We start from the raw sequence: 21,797 nt of genomic DNA, 5'->3' as shown, positions 1-21,797 counted from the left end.
ACGGCACCGATGTCCCAGGTTCGATCCAGGCTCTGGGTCATGTCCGTGTGGAGTGTGGACATTCTCCTGTGTTTGCATGGATTTCGCCCCCACAACCCAAATATGTGTAGAGTAAGTGGATGGCCACACTAAATTGCCCCGTAATTGGAAAAATGAATTGGGTAATCTAAATTTATTTTGTTTAATACGGATTTTAAGTGGCAAGGTTAGGAAGGAAATTCTGGAATGTGGGGCAGTGATCCCTCGCAACTATAAGGGTGCATAGTCATGGAACAATTGGAAACATGCCATGCAGTATTGCAAATTGCCTGCAACAAATGAAAATCAGAAAGCCATTGGTGAGGAGCCTACATAGCCGAAGTGGTGAGTCAAAAGGAAAAAGTTGTAAAGGAGCTCAACAGTTAAAGGAACAGGGAGTTCAAATGCAAAGCTGGCATCCAACCTACTTCCTCATTTTCTGCATCCTTAATAGTCCTTTGCACCCCATATGGTTTATTCCACTTGCTGGGCAAGAGTTTTAAAATTGGAGGTGAAATTAAGGGTGCAATTTAATGGCCATATTGCACTTAAGCGACAAGGCCATTAAATCATGGGAGAAGGCAAAAACAAGAACCGCGCCGGGCGCCAATCTGTTTGCGAACTAACTGACCCGCTCCCATTGGGAAAATCAGTACCCTGCCATAGCATGGCGAGAAACCAGTAATCACCACTTAAGCCGAATCTCCAGACAATTAATGGGAGACGCCCTATCCAATGGCCTCTCTTGCTCTAATGGCCTCCCCAGCAAGTGGCCACGGGGGTGCTGTTAGCGCACCTTTTTAAAAATGTGAAGCTGGCGGAAAGCTGCTGTGGGGACCCAAGGAGGTGAGTAGCCATCTTCGCTCACAGGCAAGAGGCCAGGGACACTGGGGTTGCTACCCTGTTGCTCAGAGGGAGGTGGGGGGGTCCCCAGGGGGCCAGCCTCTGTCAAGGTGGTCCGCCATGGTGGTTGCGGAGCAGGGTCGGAGGGGTTGGTCAGCCATGGCCTCGGATTGGAGGGTTGGGAGCTCTCTCAGAACCCGCGGGTCCGCCATGCCAATTCCTCGGCCAACCCCAGCCAGCCTGCCCCACCGACCACCCATAACTCTCCACTGACCATGGAGGCCTCTAGCCGTGCGGCTGAAGGCTATTACTAATTGGGAATTGGCAATCATAGTTAAGTGAGCACCTCACATTTCCTAAGTGGATTTCTGTGGGTAGGCATGCCATGGTAGCATGTGGGAGTTATTGCTTATCATCGTAATCAGACGGTGATGACTTAAGGGGGAGCAATTTGGACTCGGAGGGTCCCAAGGTGGGTTATCAGTCTCACACCCTCCCAATTCCTCATAGATGTTACATGGTATTGCTGATATCTTGGATCCTGCTGAACTTGCCCTAGCGGTGCTGCAGGTGGCCAGACGCCAGAGGAGGCAGTGGCAGCAGTGTCGACAGAGGCTTGTGACAGCAGCCAATGTGCAGGACCCAGCTGCCCATCAGGCCAGGGAGGGATCCAGAGGGGAGGCCTGTGACTGCCCAAGATATACAGGTGTCGCTGGTCTTTCAAACAGATGATGGACAGCGTGTGCTGCAGGAGGCTCTGCCTCAATAAGGGGTCAGTGCCGCACCTGTGCCATGTCCTTATAGACCAGCTTGGAGTATGGAGTTACAGTGCAGAGGCGTTGAGGGTCCGGCAAGCCCATAGGGCCAGGGAGGCCCTCATCCACACCCACTTCACCTAGGGCGTGCCCTCGTCAGTCATCGCCTTCTCCCCAACCTTTCCCCTTTTCCCGCAACTCCCCCCATCCCTCTGCCTCCTCCCTCCACCCCCTCATTTCCCATCCTCGAGGGTCTGTGTAGCACCATTCAAGGGTGATGGGACTGTGTCGACACTGTCAGCGGGTCACTGTCGAGGGCAGGGCGATGGTGACACCCCAGATCGGCCAGCACCGTCGGATTAGGATCCTGCGGGAGAATGGACATGTGGTCAGTGGGGGTGATAGGTCAGTTAGTAAGGCAATGACAACTCGCGTTTGACAGTTCATCTGGTTGGGGCCGGTGGATCCTCACCTCTGCATCGTGCGCCAACCTCTACAGTGATTACTGATCTGCCCTTAACAACCCCCGTGACCTCCAGGTCCCGTTCCTCATATGGGGTGAGGTCTCTGGTGTACTGCACCGTTCCATCCGTCTGGGCCCTCTTCTGTCAGTTGTGAACCAACTTCACCTGCAGGGGCTCGGGCATTGTTAGCAACACATTTGGTTCATCACGGGGTTCTGGGTGCTCGGGGATTGGGGGGTATTGGGGAGATGGGCAGTATTCAGTGGGGAGTTCGTGGCATGGGTGGTACTTTTTGGACCTGAATGGGCAGGGGCACAGAACTGTGCTGGGCGGGGGGCTATGCCAGACATTTGCTTGGGAGAGGGGTGTCTGGTGCCAACTCGCCCAAGCAGCCCATTGGAAGTTGTTGACCTTACGGCACTGGGTGTTGGTCCTCAGGGTCACACTCCCTAAGCTGACTGCATCTCAGGCGCCACTGACTGCCCTGTGGCTGACCCTCCGAGACTCCTCGGGAGAACAGGGCATCCCGTCTGTCCTCGACCACTTCAAGTTGTCTGCATAGGTCTACATCCCCGAATTATGGGGCTGGACATCTGGAGGCGTGGCTGCGAGTTAAGTGGGGTTGACTGTTCAGGAGCTGTTTTAAGTGCTGCTCTTTGTTAGAAGGAGGCTAGCGAATGCGGTCCCGGTGAATCAGCTGGGGCGGACCATCATTGCATGGGGCCTCATTAAGTGGACCAATTTACCTTTTATATTGGTCACGGTCTCGCCTGGCCGAGCGACGGGAAGCTCGCGGCAGTTCCCGCTCGCTACCACACTTTGAAACTTCTTCATAAAATCGCTCCTTTAGTTTTGATATGTACAGAAGGTTGTGGAAAAGTCAACTGAAAATTGTGGGTGGTGTGTATGACAGGCAGCCAAAACCCTCGCTCTGTTATGTGCTCTCACCAAAATTAAATTTCACCCCCATGGAGTCTAATTCTGACAAGTGTCCTGACCCGTCTATTATGGGCTCCATATCCTGCAAATAGAATTGAAGCCAGAATTTCAATGATTTAAAAAACTGCAGTAATACACAAGTGTCAGCAGGTAGATTGAGTGGATATGAGTGCACGTACATGAATTCAAGCCACAATTCATGGGAGTTTGGTTTTCAGCTGGATGCATGTAAAGGTGTAAGTGAAGATACGTTTTCAAATGGGAGTAATCATAGAATTTACAGTGCAGAAGGAGGCCATTCGGCCATCGAGTCTGCACCGGCTCCTGGAAAGAGCACCCTACCCAAGGTTAGCACCCTCCACCGTATCACCGTAACCCCACCCAACACTAAGGGCAATTTTGGACACTAAGGGCAAGTTAGCATGGCCAATCCACCTAACCGCACATCTTGGACTGTGGGAGGAAACCGGAGTACCCGGAGGAAACCCACGCACACACGGGGAGGATGTGCAGACTCCGCACAGACAGTGACCCAAGCCGGAATCAAACCTGGGACACTGGAGCTGTTAAGCGATTGTGCTATCCACAATGCTACTGTGCTGCCCTCTGCCGGAAGAAATACATTGGGCACTTCACGCAACATGGGCATTTGTGGTAGGATGTGAAAGTGCTGTAAGGCAGTGTGGGCGGAGACTAATGTTAAATCGTTTACATGCTTCATACACTACTTTAATGGAAGATTGTGGTAATTTACCTCAACTTAACACCTTGTAAGATCTTTGAAATTTTTCCTATATTGCTTCCATTTATGCAAGGATACAGAGATATTAACACTAGTAGCTAGCAGCTTATACATAGAAAACAGAAGCAGGAGGAGGCCATTTGGTCCTTCGAGCCTGCTCCGCCATTCATTATAATTATGGCTAATCGTCAAGTTCAATACCCTGATTCTGCCTTGCCCCAATAACCCAGTCTGTACTTGTTTTGGATGTCAAGAAGGCTGTGTGACAAAGAATGTCTTCTTCGTCTGTTTGCCTTCCTTAGAAAACAAAACTGCAGCTATATCATAAACCAGGTTGCTCTGAACCTGCTCACTTCTGGTGCACATTACTTTTGTCTCACAAGTTTGTTGCTTAAATTTTCAAAAAAGTAAATGTCTCTATAAAACTGGCAGCAATGGGCAACTTCTTATCCCACAGTAATCAAACTTCCAATAAGGGATCTTTTCCATAATTGGAACCTAACCATTATATTCAGATTAGTGTTCTTCGGAAATTTAATCAGGACACTACTCGTTAAGAGGATTACGTTTTAAAAATTGTTTTCATGGGTTTTCACATTTTATATTTCACAATTCATAAGTTATATATTACAAAACCCTGCCAAGGAAAATAAAAAAGACAAGCCACAATCAGCACATATATTTACAAGCAATTGTCTTCCCTCCCCCTGTGGCCGTGCCCCCCCCCCCCCCTCCCCTTTAGTCGGCATACTTCTGTTACCCTCCCCGGTCTGGCCAGCGCACGTATTTACAGGTGTCTATTTACAGTTCAGTTTGAGCTTCAGAATTCATAATACACCATCGTCTAAAACGGTAGGAAATTGAATTGTGAATGGCCGGTGCTGATGTAATCATATATAGTGGCTCAGCTACTGACTGATTTGGATGTGAGCAAAGTAATATTTAAAGATTCAATCATTATAAAATTTGTGCCAGATTGCATGTATGTTCAGAAAAAATATCACTGGGAAGAAAATTACCTGTTTTTAATCTTTTGTGTATTCCAATATCCAGCCCAGAATTATATAAAAGTTAAAGTTTAATAAATCTTGTGTTGACCCTCCAACTGTTAAACCAGTACAGTATTTTGGCATTTTCATGCTCTATAAAGAAATTTAAAAAAAAATTTATTTTCATAGATCATCTTTGCAGATGAGTGCACAGAGGCTGAAAGTAGGCACTGGCATATGAAGCATTTCTGCTGCTTTGAGTGTGAAACTGTCCTAGGAGGTCAGAGATACATCATGAAAGAAGGTCGACCCTATTGTTGTAACTGCTTTGAGTCTCTTTATGCTGAATATTGTGATACATGTGGTGAGCATATAGGTAAGTCTAATATGCTTGACAAAAGAATAAGTGCTGGTCTGTTTTGTGTTTTCACCAGACTTGTGTTGAATATTAAGCCATGTAACTTTATAGACAAAAGACGACAAGTTGGGCCTTTCTTTTTTTTTGGTTTAAAATATTCACCTAATTTTCCTTACAAGAAGGATTGGTCTCTGCCTCTTCATGGGAAAACATTGTATTCTCCAATAATCCTTGTAATTAACTCAGCCCCTCCGGTATAAATAGCCTCAGTCTGATAATGAAAGTGACCAATTCCTGTATCATTTTGGTGAATCTTTGCTAAATATTTCCCATGTTTTTCACGTCATTTTTATAATATGTACAAAAACCACACATAGTATTCAAACTGCACATCATTTTATAAAAACCAACCTCCCTTTCCCCCCCCCCCCCCCCCCCCCCCCGGATCCCCCACCCCTCATTGATCTCCTGACTGTTCTTGCACATTCTATCCTCTCTGAACTTGATGTCATCCAAAACTCGGCTGCCCATGTCTTAACTTGCAGCAAGTCCCTTTCCCCTATCACCACTGTGCTTAATACCCTACATTTGCTCCAGGTCAAGGAACATCCTGTTTGCAAAATTCTAATCCTTATTTGCAAATTGCTACAAGGCCTCACCCCTCCCTCCCTATCTTTGTAATCTCCTCCAATCAGAGACCACTGCTCTCCTCCATTTCTGGCCTCTTTTGCATCTCCATTTGAATGTTTCCATCATTGGTGGCCATGCATTCAATAACCCCAAGCTCTGGAATTCCCTCCCTATATCTCTCAACCTTACTTTCCTCCTTTAAGACATTCCTTAACACTACCTCTGTTATTAAACTCTTGATCACCTGACCTAATATCTCCTTTTGTTGGTCGGTTGGTTGGTGTCATACTTTATTTCATAATACTCCTGGGAAGCATGTTGGGATATTTCATTACATTAAAAGTGTTATGTAAATATGTAGCTTCATCTTCCTGCATTTGCACCTAACTTTGCCCATATTGACTCAATCCTTAGCTTTGACTCTTCAGTGCCTTTTCCTGGATACTGCAAAGGCTACGGATCCTGATAATATTCCAGCAATAGTACTGAAGACTTGTGCTCCAGAACTTGCCACACCTCTAACTAAGCTGCTCCAGTACAGCTACAATATTGACATCTATCCGGCAATTTGGAAAATTGCCCAGGTTTGTCTTGCACACAAAAAGCAGGACAAATTGAACCCAGCCAATTCCCGCCCTATCAATCCACTCCATCATCAGCAAAGTGATGGAAGGAGTCATCACCAGTGTTATCAAACGGCACTTACTCAGCGATAACCTGCTCAGGGTCACTCAGCTCCTGACCTCATTAGTTCAAACATGGACAAAAGAACTGAATGTCTGAGGTGAGAGTGATTGCTCTTGACATCATGGCAGCATTTGACCGAGTATGACATCAAGGATCCCTAGCTAAACTGGAGTCAATGGGAGTCAGGAGGAAAACTCTCTGCTGTTTGGAGTCATACCTGCCACAAAGGAAGATGTTTGTGGTGGTTGGAGGTCAATCATCTGTGCTCCAGGACGTCACTGCAGGAGTTCCTCAGGGTAGTGTCTGAGGCCCAATCATCTTCAGCTGCTTCATCAATGACCTGCCGTCCATCATAAGGTCAGAAGAGTGGATGTTAGGGCAGCACGGTGGCCTAGTGGTTAGCACAACCGCCTCACGGCGCTGAGGTCCCAGGTTCGATCCCGGCTCTGGGTCACTGTCCGTGTGGAGTTTGCACATTCTCCCCGTGTCTGCGTGGGTTTCGCCCCCACAACCCAAAAATGTGCAGAGTAGGTGGATTGGACACGCTAAATTGCCCCTTAATTGGAAAAAATAATTGGGTAATCTAAATTTATAAAAAAAAGAGAAAAAAAAAAAGAAGAGTGGATGTTTGCGGATGACTGCACAATGTTCAGCACTATTCACGACTCCTCAGTCCATGCCCAAATACAGCAAGACCTAGAGAATATTAAGACTGGGGGAGCCAAGTGGCAAGTTACATTCATGTCACACAAGTGCCATGCAATGGCCATCTTCAACAAGAGAGGATCTAACCATCGCCCCTTGACATTCAATAGCATTACCATCGTTGAATCCCCTACAATCAAGATTCTGGGGATTACCTTTGATCAGAAACTGAACTGAACTAGCCACATTAATACTGTGGCTGCCAGGGCAGGTCAAAGGACCACCAATGGAAAAGCAACCAGCTATTGGTGACAAAACTACGAAACAGCATGAAAAACAATCAATTTTGCTTCTGGATTTGTGTCCACCTCCAAGGAGGGAGATCCACTGAGTGATAAATGGGTGGGTAGTGAGACTTTTTTAAAACAAGTCTCCTGGAGGAGAAGTACTTTTTAAAATAAATTTAGTGTACCCAATACACTTTTCCAATTAAGGGGCAATTTAGTGTGACCAAACCACCTAACCTGCACATCTCTGGGTTGTGGGGGTGAAACCCATGCTGACATGAGGAGAATGTGCAAACTCCACACAGACAGTGACTCGGGCCAGGATTGAACCCGGTTCTTCAGCGCCGCATATCACATAATTATACTTAAAATCAAGATGCTCATAATATTGGGAGTGCTTTATGCTTACTGCATAATCTATATATGTCAAATGCTTTTCATAGTTCCTGTAGACTTATTAAAAAGATTTTAGATCAGCACAACAAGAAATATACAGATCTGTACAGATGCCTACCAATTCTATGTGCCTTCTATACCAACCTGTACAGATTTGCAGGCCGATAAATTTGTCCAGGCAATTATAATTACAAATTTCCTGGAAATTTGAATCGGCAGTAATTGAGCCATATCGGACAAGAATGTCTCAGGTACAATATCTGTTTTGTTACAGCAAGGCTGATGCAATTGACAACATTGCCCTTAGGTTAGGGAAGAGAAAACTCATCCAAGGCTGCCTCTCTTGAATATTATGCAATGATTCCTTCAGCAATTGTTAAATGTGAATGTGGCTGGTGGGTGGGGACTAGGCTAGGGTTCACTTTCACAAAATTAGTCACAGCGTAATGCTGATTGTCATGCCTTACATGTAAATAATGATTATTTGGACAGGGTGCAGAAATGCAGTTATGTATGTGGAACCATATTCCAGGAAGGAGTTAAAGCTTTCAGTAAAGTAGAACAATGATAGTTAGAAATCGCTATATGAGACAGAATTGAAGAATGGCACTATGCAGATTTTGTACGTTAAGATTTATTTTGCCTTTTGATTCTGGTTATTCGATTGTGTGTTACTGAAACCTGAATAATACACTAGAAATTACATTTCATCACAAAAGGAATATTAAAGTAATATTGTTTATAGAGTAGATCACAGAAAATCTGAATTCTTTTCACAGTTCTTTATTCTCACACTTGAAAAACGTTTTACTGGACACACGATTAGTTGTGCATGTCATCACTATTGCATTATTTATATAGTCCACTTATATGACCAAGCAAATACTGTAAATTCAAAACTGATATGTTGGATCTGTAAATGTTTTAGGTAGTGATCCAATAAAAAATTTCTCTAACAAAACTTTATTTTATTAAGGTATTGACCAAGGGCAGATGACATATGATGGTCAACATTGGCACGCTACAGAGTTGTGTTTCTGCTGTGCACGTTGCAAGAAGTCATTACTTGGACGACCTTTCCTACCAAAACAAGGGCAGATATTTTGTTCCAGATCCTGTAGCATTGGGGAAGATCCCAATGGCTCTGATTCTTCAGACTCTGCCTTTCAAAGTGCACGATCAAGAGAATCCCGACGCAGTGCTAGAATAGGTAGAAACAGCAGTAAAGTAGAAGATAAAAACCTAAGACAAACTATTTCGCAAGCAGCAATGAACAGGTATTCTACAGATATTGATCCTCTTTCTCAGCAAATGGACATGCTAAGCCTTGCTGGTCAAGCAGCCAGTTTGAACAAAGAAACACTTTGGAAAACCAGAGATGTCTACCAGTTTGAAGATGATTCAACAGAGAGGGCTAAGTTTACAGAAAGGCCTTCTCAACCTCTCAGTCAGTATAGTGTAAGGAATGAATTTAATCCAACACAGTGCAGTCAGACTGATATATGGGGGAAAGAATTTAATGCAAAGAGAAGTTCAACTGCTGCCTTGAAAGATCATAGTGAGAATTTTATCCAAGAAAACAAAGAAGAGTATTATCCTTCAGCAGTCAGAACTCAAGAAAGTTTCAGCAGTGCATCGAGCCATAGTATTCCTGAATCTCGATCAAATCCAACTGTACAAGGATACGAGATGGAAAGAGAATTGATTTCTCATCAGTGTCGAACCAGACATCCAATCAGTGCACTTAGTTTTACCGATCAACTCACCTTTCTTGAACAAACCCCAAGGGAATCCGTAGAATCTCTTGCACCTTCAAATGCAACAGGTATAGTATTGTGATTAACTATTATTTAAGATAAACCTATTAGCCTATTAGCTTAAACAAAGATAGCATTAGCATAGAGGCCAGCTTGTATCCGAGCCATTTTGACCAGAAATTCCAGGTACGATTTCTGATCTGTGCTAAGATTGGTGTTGTCAACAAAGATGGCAGGAAGAGATTAGTTGGTACATTCTCATAATGGCACCAGCATCATGATTAAATACTGCCTAAATTCCACAGGCACATGAAAGAATTTCATATTCTGGAAGAAGCAGATAAAATGGAGAAAAAAACCAAGGTCCATAAGGGAACAATAAACAATGGAAAAATTGCTCCCAGACGTGCTAGGGTGATCGGAACTAGCTCTGGAATTCATGGGCCAAGTGTGTTTGGTATCTGTTAATCCATTTACCTTCATTATGATGTAGTTTCTATCCCAGTCAAGAATCAGTCCTGCTCCCTTTTGAAGGCATGTGGAGAGCAAACACCCATCACAGCAGCTGCAACACACTCCAAAAGCCCACCACTAGCTGGGAAAGGAATAACAATCTAGCATAGAACAATAGAATCGCTTCAGTGCCATTCGGCTCATCGAGTCTGCACCGACCCTCTGAAAGAACACCTCAGGTCAGGTCGCCACCGTATCCCCATAACACGGTAACCCCACCTAACCTTTTGGACAAATAAGGTAATTTTAGCATGGCCAATCCACCTAACCTGTACATCTTTGGACTGTGGGAGGAAACCAGAGCACCCGGAGGAAACCCACGCACTGGAAAACCGGGTCCCTAGCGTTGTGAGGCAGCCGTGTTAACACTGTGCTGTCAATCTTTTGCGTAGTTTAAATATATATGTAGAGAGAGTGAGAGATTATATATAAAACTGAAGTGGACCAAACATATTGTACTGCTCTGGCTACAAGACCAAGTCAGAGCTTGGAAATTCTGCAGCAAGTAACTCACCTCCTGACTCCCCAAAGCTTGTCTGCCATCTACAAGGCAGAAGTTAGGAGTGTGATGGAATACTCCACACTTGTCTGGATGAGTGCTACTCCAACAACGCTCAACAAGTTTACATCATCCAGACAAGACACCTCATCCACCTCCTTAAACATCCACCAACAGTGCACAGTGACAGCAGTGTGTACCATCTACAAGATAAAACTGTACAGCACAGTACAGGCCCTTCGGCCCACGATGTTGTGCCCAATTAGTCTGAAACTAAGATCAAATAACCGCTTGAAAGTTCCTAAAGCGTCCGACTCCACGACTATAGCTGGGAGTGCGTTCCACGCTCCAATCACTCTCTGAGTAAAGAACCTACCTCTGACATCTTTCCTATAAGGTCCACCATGAACCTTATAGTTATGCCCCTTGTAACAGCTACATCCACCCAAGGAAAAAGACGCTGAACATCCACTCTATCTATCCCTCTCATCATCTTATACACCTCAATTAAGTCACCTCTCATCCTCCTTCAATCCAATGAGAAAAACCCTAGCTCCCTCAACCTTTCCTCATACGATCTACCCTCCAATTCAGGCAGCATCCTGGTAGATCTCCTTTGTACCCTTTCCAATGCTTCCACATCCTTCCTATAATGAGGTGACCAGAACTGCACACAATACTCCAAATGTGGTCGAACTAAGGTCTTGTACAGTTGCAGCATAACCTCACGGCTCTTAAACTCAATCCCCTGTTAATAAATGCTAACACACTATAGGCTTTCTTCACAGCTCTACCACTTGGGTGGCAACTTTCAGAGATCTATGGACATGAACTCCGAGATCTCTCTGCTCCTCCACATTCTTTCGAACCCTGCCGTTGACCCTTGCACTGCACTGCAGCAACTCACCGAGGCTCCTTTGACAGCACCTTAAAAATGCACAACCTCTACTACACAGAAGGACAAGGCAACCGATGCATGGAAACACCACTACCTTCAAATTCACGTCCAAGTCACAGAGATTCCTGATGTGGAATGCCTCCAGCATGTCTTCACTGTCACTGGGTCAAAATCCTGGAACTCCCTTCCTAATCATGTGGGTGTATCACATGGGCTGTCGTTCAAGAAGGTGGCTCACCACCATCTCCTCGAGGGCAGTTAGGGGTGGCCAATGAATTCTAGCCTAGCCAGTTATGTTTACATCCCATGAATGAATACATTTTAAAAATATATGTCTGCTGATCCTCCCAATCTGACAAACTAGATTTTGGAATTACACATTTCAAGACATAAGTTCCCATGATTTAATTCACCCTTACAAAAAATGAGTATTTTTTCCATATTTTTGAAATTTACACCTCCAGTTTTCGATTGCTTTATGATATTACAGTAAATCTCAGGATATGACTGGCAATTAGACAATACTAGATTGAGGATTGTCATCATAAATTAATTCAGGCCCAGAATAATTGATTTTTAATTTTGTGTTGAAGTAGTCCTGCAAGAGTTTAATTGAGCTGACAGAAAGCTTAATGCAATGATTATTTTGTCCTCTCCTCATGTAGCTAAGCCAATCCTTAAATCCATTGAAAATCCCAATGGTTACCAATTATTTTACTTAAGGCTAGGACTTTCCAAAGGCAACAAGGATTCCACTGCTGGGACAAAAACAGGGCAACCCCACTTCGATTGGGTTCTGGGGACTGCATTTTATGTGCGGCAACCAATTATAAGTTGCTGCCACTGGGCCTGCTATCCTATTAAATACGGTGACCTGCCCCCAGTTGTGCTGGCCCCAACAGGACCGGTGGCCGCTGCTGGAGGTGTATCTTTAAGAAGAGGGCAGGTTAATGGGCATTTGCCCTCATAACCAGGTAAGTGGGGTCTGGGGATGCAAGGGCACAGACAGGCCCCAGTGAGGCAGGGGTTGTGGGGGATTGCATAGGGCAGGAAGCACTGATGGTTTGGAGATGGCCACTTGGCTAGGGTCACCTCTGTGGACCAAAGAATGCCTAGAAAGGTGATTAGGATTACTTGGCAACTCCTCCCCAAAGCCCACTGGGAGATCACCATGTTTTATTTGGCTCCAAGTGGTTGGACCATCTGTCACTTTCTCAACGCTGACAAAATGGCATGAAGGTGGGTGGTCACACCACCTGACACCTTGCGACGCCATTTTATCAACCTTCTTACCTCTGAGTCTGTCCCCGAAGGCCCAGCAAATTCCAGAAAAAGATTACAAAGCTAATAAAGGAAATCATTTTGGATATTCACAGTATAAAATTTGCTTAAAATTAATATGTCTTAATTTGATTTTCGTCTTTATTTTCAGAGGGGTTTTTTTCAAGCACATTTGAGAGTTACTATATTTAATTTTAAGGCCGCCTGTTCATCATTGTTTTTTAATCTTGCCAACAAATAATTATATTTTTCAGGGGCTTCTGTGGAAGGTGGTGCCAAGCGCCAAGAGCATTTGTCCAGGTTTTCAATGCCTGACTTGAGCAAAGACTCTGGCATGAATGGATCAGAAAAACTTAGCAACATGGGTACACTTAACTCTTCTGCTAGATTTAGAAGCACAGAGTCCATTCGAAGTCTAAACTCTGCCCAGCAATACCAGGATTTGCAGGCACCCTTAGATAGACTCAGGCACCCTTTGCAGTATAGAGAATTATCTAGTCAAGGAAGACTGCCACCAGGGTACGAGTGTCCAGATGGCGCGGTAAGTAACAGAATGCAAACTAGTGTGAACGCTAGAATTGCACCCATGAGTGAACGAACCCAGAGACGTATGCATAATCGGGAGAATAATTCTCGCCGTCATCGTCACAGGCCAAGGAGGTCCAGACGATCTCGTTCTGATAATGCTCTTCATCTAGCTTCAGACAAACGCTATCAAATGAGGGATAGGTCTCAGATGTTTTCAAGTGAAGACTATGAACAATTAATGATGCGAAGAAGAAGCAGGGATGCATTTGGAAATGGTCAATTGAGAGATCCATATGGTCGGTATCCTCGAACTGCTTCTGACCTTACGTTGCAGAACCAAGTAGGTGACAAGTTGCTCAGACCTTATTTTAATGACCATGATGATTGGTGTTCTACCTGTTCTTCCTCATCAGAGTCTGAGGAAGAAGGATACTTCCTAGGGCAACCCATTCCACGCCCTGTTCAACTTCGTCCCATTACCAGTGATGAATTTATGTATGGTTATAGCTCACCCGTTCCTCTATCATCCAACCTGAGTGGCAGGTGCCAATCACATTACAGGAAGAGACAAAAAAGCAAGAACTGCATTATCTCATAACATTTTGCACATTTTATTTTCAGCAAGAATGTAAACTACAAAAAGTTGCACTCAAATTAATTATTAAGAAATTAACATTGGCAAAGGCAATATAACTTAATCAGTATTTAAAAGTTCTTACAATATTCCTGAGTTAAGTGAAGGGTTCTTTGCTTGCTTTTTTGGTTAAATCGTTTTTTTTTTCTAATATATCATCTAATATACATTCTGCAGTTATAGTCATCGAATGAGTAGTGTACATTTTATTAGAATTTCATCTACATAGCTGTGAGCATGTTTACAACTTAAGATATTGTTTGTGTTCTTATATTGTGTACTGTATTTTTCCTTCCACTGCCACAGAAAGTTATATCAAGCTTAACAATCAACATGTTATACCAAACAAAGTTACAGAACTGCTTAACCTGTCGTGTATTTAAATGCAAATGTGTTGTAATTAAAATTGGAAATTCACTAAGTTATATCTACTGTATATATCATGCAAATGGAGGATTTCTAAGAAAGTATTTTTATATTTTGTATTGTAAAAAGTGTTTTGAAGTAGTAGTCCATGCATGTTCACTTTATTTGTGTTGTTTTCAATGGAAATTTATTAAAATGTTGCATCCTTTAACAGAATGTTTTTTAAACTTTTTTGACTTAAAACATCTGAAGATGTTTTCTACTGTTCACTATCTAAACATTCATGCTTCTCATAAATGCTAATTGAAATCATTCTTAAATTTAGTGCAGTGATACAATTCATGCTAATCCAGCTTGCTGAAAATATTTTTTCTTTCACATGAGAATTTGTGGAGTAAAGGAATTTATAACTATCTTTAAAGCATGGTAGCTCAGTGGTTACCAGTGCTGCCTCACAGCTCCAGGGACCGGGTTTCAATTCTTTTTTTTTTTTTAAATTTTAGATTAGCCAATTATTTTTTCCAATTAAGGGGCAATTTAGCGTGGCCAATCCACCTACTCTGCACCTTTTTGGGTTGTGGGGGCGAAACCCACACAGACACGGGGAGAATGTGCAAACTCCACACGGACAGTGACCCAGAGCCGGGATCGAACCTGGGACCTCAGCGCCGTGAGGCGGTTGTGCTAACCACTAGGCCACCGTGCTGCCCTCGGGTTTCAATTCTGGCCTCAGGTAACTGTGTGGAGTTTGCACTTCCTCCCTGTGTCTGCGTGGGTTTCCTCCGGGTGTTCTGGTTTCCTCCCACAGTCCAAAGATGTGCAGGTTAGGTGGATTGGCCATGCTAAATTGCCCTTAGTGTCCAAAAGGTTAGGTTGGGTTACTGGGTTTGCAGGGATAGGGTGGAGGAGTGGGCTTTAAGTGGGGTGCTCTTTCCAAGGGCCGGTGCAGACTCGATGGGCCAAATGGCCTACTTCGGCACTGTAATTCCTATGATTCTATAAAGTTGAGTGACCTGGAGGAGTTCTTCTCTCCTCAATCACTTTTACACTTTAATCAATCTTTGTAGCCATATGTTCTCGCACTCTTACAAAGAGACACAGTGCAAAACGAATTTGTAATATGGCTGACTGTGTTCTCTATACCGCATTGACCCCACAATGCAGCCAGGCTGGCGTTATCAGAAAGCAGAGAGTAAGAGTATTAATGATTGAGATTTTGAAATCAAAAGTATAATTTCAAAATTTGCAGCTAACACCAAATGGGGGGGGGGGGAGGCAGTTGTTGTGGAAAATGTGGAGGATGGCAATAAATTACAAACTTATAGAATGGATACATAATTGGCAAATGAATTTCAACATAGAAAAATATTAGGCCAGCATGGAGGTGCAGTGGTTAGCACTACTGCCTCATGGGGCCAAGGACTCGGGTTCGATGCCCGGTCCCGAGTCACTGTCCATGTGGTGTTTGCACATTCTCCCCGTGTTTGCGTGGGTTCCGCAACTCAAGGATGTGCAAGGCAGGTGGATTGGCCACGCTAAATTGCCCCTTAATTGGAAAAAATGAATTGGGTACTCTAAATTTATTTTTTTAAAAGAAAGAAAATAAGAATATAAATTGGGCAGAGAAACAAAGGGAACTGAGCGTACAAATGCACAACTCACTAAATGTGGGATACAGGCTCGTAAGGCCATAAAACCCACTAGGGTTTTGTTCTAGAGAGATAGAATTAAATAGTAAAATTATGCTAAGCTCATATTGAATCTTGATCAGACCACACCTGGAGCACTGCGTCCAATACTGGTCATCATATTATAGAAACATGATAATAGCCACTGGAGAGGCTGCAAAAAGGTTTTACGATGATACTGGAAATATGGGAGTGTACCTATCAGGGGACAAGGAATAGGCTGGGTCTCTTTTCTCTTAAAAAGGGAGCGCTGAGGCATGACCTAATGGAGATCATAAAATTATGAAAAGTTTCGATCGAGTTTATTTGGAGGCTGTTAGCATAAGAGAGTCACCAAAAATGAAATGGGGAATTCATCTTCTGACCACAGCAGATGGTGGGCAGCACAGTAGCACAGTGGTTAGCATTGTTGCTTCACAGCACCAGGGTCCCAGGTGCGACTCCCGGCTTGGGTCACTGTGCAGAGTCTGCACGTTCTCCCCGTGTGTGCGTGGGATTCCTCCGGGTGCTCCGGTTTCCTCCCACAAGTCACGAAAGACGTGCTTGTTTGGTGAATTGGACATTCTGAATTCTCCCTCCGTGTGCCCGAACAGGCGCTGGAATGTGCAACTAGGGGCTTTTCACAGTAACTTCATTGCAGTGTTAATGTAAGCCTACTTGTGACAATAAAGGTTATCATTATTAATTTATTTTTTAAATAATTTTTATTGGAATTTTTTGAAAAATATATATCAACAAAACAATAATAACAATAATAATAAACACCCCCCAGCACCCATAACAACGCATATAACAAACCCCCCCCCCCCCCCCCCCCCAACCCAATAAACAACAAAATAAATTAACAATAAGCAAATTAACTTAAGCACTATCCCCCTAAACCCCCCCCCCCTTTCTCCCCCCCCCCTTTCTACCCCCCCCCCCCCGGGTTGCTGCTGCTGCTGACCTAAAGATTATCATTATTAATGAGGAAACACAATCACAGAGGAAAACATGGCTTACAGGCCGGGCCCTTTTTTGTGTATTCTGAAAATTAGAAGATGTTCAGCAAGAAGACTGACAGCACGACGCTCAGTAACATTTTGGGGATATTAAAAGTGTACGGTTTATGAACAGGAAGAAAAGAAAACTTAAGCACACAAGATTATAGTTGGAAACAGCCTTAAAACGTCCCCACAAAATTACCCTCTACTTTGTCAGACCCACAAGGGTTTCCTCCGGGTGCTCCGGTTTCCTCCCACAGTCCAAAGATGTGCAGGTTAGGTGGATTAGCCATGATAAATTGCCCTTAGTGTCCAAAATTGCCCTTAGTGTTGGGTGGGGTTACTGAGTTATGGGGATAGGGTGGAGGTGTTGACCTTGGGTAGGGAGCTCTTTCCAAGAGCCGGTGCAGACTCGATGGGCCGAATGGCCTCCTTCTGCACTGTAAATTCTATGATAATCTAAGTAAACATATTCCAGGCAACACTCCCTTATAGATGTTTAGCTATAAATATCCAGCAATAGAACAGGATTCTCTGTTTGGAGGCTATGTTCACCCGCCAGTGATTCCCAATCCTTAGCCATGCAACTTTTTGCGAGGCGAGGGATTCCTGTATGATCCCACTATCAGTCCACCATTTTGAGCGGGCGGTCGCATAGCAAAGTCTGACAGCTAGGGCCCGCTCTTGGATCCCCCCCCCCAACTGCCCCTGCAGTGGTCAGCTGTGAAACTAACAGAAAGCACTTAACTCTCTTTGATGGGTGTGTGTGGAATCTGTCAATCACAGCCGAGTAAAGTCAATATCACAGAAATAAACAAATAACTTGCATATCAAAGATCTGAGGGAATTTAAACCAACTGACTGGTTTTCCTCTTTCCAGGAATTGACAGGTGCTTCCTGCACCTAAACCAGCAGGTGTATTGTCCAGGTGAGTGTTAAAGCAGTATTTTTTTTTTTCACTGCCTCTGTCTGGACTGCTCTCTAGCTTCAGACAGGAGTCTCTCTTCTGGGGGGTTCCTAGACAGTGGTCTGTCTATTGGAGGGCCTCCAGACATGGGTCTTCGGGGGGATTTCTCATAGGGGGTCTCTTTAATTAGAGGGTCTCTGGATGAGGGCTCTTTAATTAGGGGTTCTTTGGTTGGGGGGGCAGTGGGGAGAATTCGGATTGGGTTGGCATGTCTTACATTGTGTGTGGGGGGAGGGGGTGTGGCCTCCCAGTGGATCTTGGGGTCAGCTCCCTTAAAGAGGTCCTCTGTGTCAGGTACATGCTTGTCAAGACCTGCATCAATTCTCACCTGCGTGATTCCTGCACTAGAGGACCAGAGAATCACGAGGGGGGAGAATATGGTGCCCGACCCGTTAATAAGATACAAATAGGCCCTAACATGACATTTTAGTATCCTCCCGCAGGCGCTGGGCCGAACCTTGATCCCAAAGCTAGCAGGGGGCCACAGCATTGGAACAGGATAGGCTGCCTGATCTGGATTCTCCACTGCCAGACGGCAGAATTTCCAATGCGGCAGAAAACCTAGCCCATAATACCCAAGGCAAAACTGCTATTGTTTTAACAAAGGTGTACCACATGGCCTCTCAAATTCTCTTGCATTCTGCTGCGGAGCTCTTCCCCATACAGCCAACTCCAAATCAGCTCAACATTTCTCCTTACATAGCTATGTTCCCCTATCATCTTTGATCCATTGTTCTCAGCATTTCTTGCAACTTAACATTTCAAAAATATAAATATTTTTCATGCCTTTCCTGTTTTCCTCATTTTTGGGATCAAATAAAATGTTATAATGTTATAATTTTATTAATGTTAACTTGTACAATGCAAGTTATAAAAGTCCTTTATTCCTCTTTGAAATTTAACAGCTGGAAAAGCCAAGTCCCTCACTATCTCTTAATGCAAACCTCTAAACTTATTTACTTATAAAACCAATTGATCGTAGCTTTGTTAAAAATACATTAATTTGGTACCTCCACTCCTTTTGTCCCCAATCTCCTTCAGAAAAGTGGTCTGCATTACCCATTCCCCAGCTTAATTAAATAATTTACAAACACATAGCCTTCTTTACAGAGTAACACAAAAAATAAACATCCATTCTCACATTCAGATAAAACTTCTTTTACCAGGGACTGGTTAAAGCAAAGTGTCAATGCATTTAGGGGGACACTAGGTGAGCATGTGTGGGAGAAAGGAATAGAGGGTTATGCTGGTAGATTTAGATGAGGAAAGACATGAGGTGGCCCAAGTGGAGCATAAATGCCTGCATGAACAAGTTAGGTTAAATGGCCCAAATTCTATGTACTACCCACTGTATTAACTCCTTAAAGCTCCTCCAGTGGCTCAAGTATTACAGTGCAAATGAAAGCCCAATGAATGCACCTCAGAAAGTTCGACATGTGACCATTGTCCATTCCCACATTAGACATCCTATGGCCTCTCTTGAGTATTATTGCCACTTCAGGGACAATTTTATGCTATGTGAATGCCCAAACCTGCTAAGAACTGCTCTGCTATTTCTCAAAGCCATTTCTTAAAAGTCCTTTCTTCCTATAGTTTTTTTTCCTTTCAGTTTGTTTTTGTGTTTCACCAACAGGGGAATCAAAATTTTATTTCCATTAACACTGTTTAAAAGATTCTAATACAGTCCAGTACTGGACAAATTAAATATATATCTGGCATGTACAATTACCTTCCTTCTCTTCCAGTGGCTCATGCAAACATGACCTCGGTCAAATTTGTGGGAGGTAGAATTGGAGATGTACATGTCTATGGCTCTTGGGAGCTTAAATGGCTGAAGGCCCATTTGCACTGATAAAATAAATACAGCTTTAAATTCACTAATATTACTGAAGCCATAGTTCTCAACAATGTTCACCCTCCTGATAATTATTGCTTGATATACAGAGAGACATTTGTGAGAATTGGGGAAGGAGGCAGATGGATGTTGGGGAGGGGGTTAATGGGAAAGTTGGGGGTGGGAAGAGAGAAGAGGTGTGGAGGCAAGGATGGATGAGAAACATAGTCTGGGGAATGTGTTCCAGGGAATGGAAAAGAGAGGGAGCCAAGGGATAGTGGCATTTGGGGCTCAAGCAGGGATGGGAGAGGTGGGGGCAGGGGTATCCAAACCAAAGTCTAGGAATGGGAGCAAAATCAATCTCATAAAAAGTGGCATTGACTAGGGAGCCTGACCATGCCTTGTGCAGTGCAAGAGATTGTTGATTGTAATTTCCAGGCAAAATAAGTTAATTTATTAATACTGACAGTTGATGGTGAGAATTTGAGTGCTACTGGATTATTATATTATTGGGGTAATTTCAGTAACTTGTTAGTCAAAATTCCATCCACCTCTTCGCCTGTTGATAGAGGTTAGAACTCACATAACATGCTGGCATGAAACAATGAGCTATTGCATTTATTTCTACACTGCAACAGTAAGAACATCTCAAAATTATTTAACTGGCTGGAAAACACTTTGGAACTTCCTGAAGTCATGAAAAGCATGACATAAATGTTTTTTCAAGTGATCTAATAGTATTTGATCAAATCTTCAAGAATGTCTCCAGAGCTGACAAGCCTAAACATCAGGTTGAGAGTTTTATCACCTGAGTCAGGTGGGACCTTCCTCCATTCATGCAAACCAAGGTCCAGTTATGTTAATATCATCCTAAAGGTATATTAACCAAGAAGAAAGTTGGGCCCATGCAACAGCTACTCCCAACAGCAACAAACTAGTCAGCCCAGCTAAGAAGTCATAAGTTACATTACTCTCTTCACCACTAGCATGCAGCAGCAGCGTGTAGCACCTACAAGGTGCACTACAGCAACTTGTCAAGGCTCTTTGAAAGCAGCTCCCAAGCCCACAATCTCTACCACCTAGAAGAAGGAGGACAAGAAGCACACAGGAACAGTGCCATCTGCAAGTTTCCCTCCATCTCGCACACCATCTGGACTTGGAAATACAGTGCCATTTCTTTGCTGTAGCCGGGCCAAAATCCTGGAATTCCCTCCCTAACAGCACTATGGTGGATCTTTTTTAAAATTAATTCATGGGATGTAGGCATTGCTGACTGGGCCAGCATTGTTGCCTATCCACAAGAGCCCTTGAACTAATTTCAGAGGGCATTTGACAGTCAACCGCATAGTCACATGTAGGCCAGACCAGGTAAGGACAGCAAACGTCCGTCCCTAAAGGACATTAGTGAACCAGCTGTGTTTTTACAACAATCAACAATGGTTTAAGGTTATTAGACCTTAAAAAAAAAAAATTGAATTCAAATTCCACCATCTGCCATGGTGGGATTCTAACCTGGGTCCACAGAACATTACTCTGGGTCTCTGCGTTACTAGTCCAGTGGCAATACCACTATGCCACTGCCTCCCCTAATTGCATACACGGCTGTTGTTCTGGAAGGTGGTTCATCGCCACCTTCACAAGGGCAGTTAGGTATGGGCAAGAAATGCTGGTTTTGTCAGTGACATCCATTCCGATGAACAAATAACAAAAATGGTCCTGAAAGTTAAGTTTAAAGTTTCCCATTGTGGGGCCAGAAGGAGCAAGTAAGGAAGTATGAGCATCCCTAACCCAAACTCCACTCTCCTTCCTGAACCAATGACAACCCTGGAACCATCACCCTGTCCTACACTAACCTTGGATTTGACAGGAAGTTTCCATGCTGCTGACTTTCTACCATAGGTTGTGTTAGCCAATAGCCATAGGTCTCCCATTGGCTCCTCCATATTGACCGGCCACTTGCTATGCTGCTTGGCCCTGCAACAGTAAATGTTTTGGTTAAAATGGGTTTCCCAAAACACTAATTAATATTTATACAAGAACAACTTCAATGCAGAGGTAAAAGACAAGCGCACCTTTATGGATGATCTCTTAAACAT

General features: G+C 43.8%; 1 protein-coding gene across 1 annotated transcript in view; it reads left to right on the top strand.

The window, feature by feature from the left end:
- The window catches only part of prickle2b (prickle homolog 2b), a 441,701-nt gene extending 427,256 nt beyond the window's left edge, over nucleotides 1-14,445 (top strand). The window contains 3 exon segments of the mRNA XM_038810573.1: nucleotides 4,940-5,126; nucleotides 8,730-9,578; nucleotides 12,956-14,445. Coding sequence (XP_038666501.1) covers nucleotides 4,940-5,126; nucleotides 8,730-9,578; nucleotides 12,956-13,827 — 1,908 coding nt within the window. The 3' untranslated portion in view covers nucleotides 13,828-14,445.
- Nucleotides 14,446-21,797: the final 7,352 nt, after the last annotated feature.

The sequence above is a fragment of the Scyliorhinus canicula genome, chromosome 11 (genome assembly GCF_902713615.1).
Source record: "Scyliorhinus canicula chromosome 11, sScyCan1.1, whole genome shotgun sequence".
Lineage (NCBI taxonomy): Eukaryota > Metazoa > Chordata > Chondrichthyes > Carcharhiniformes > Scyliorhinidae > Scyliorhinus > Scyliorhinus canicula.
Note: the sequence above shows the minus strand (reverse complement) of the source record. Positions and strands in the feature narration are given on the sequence as shown.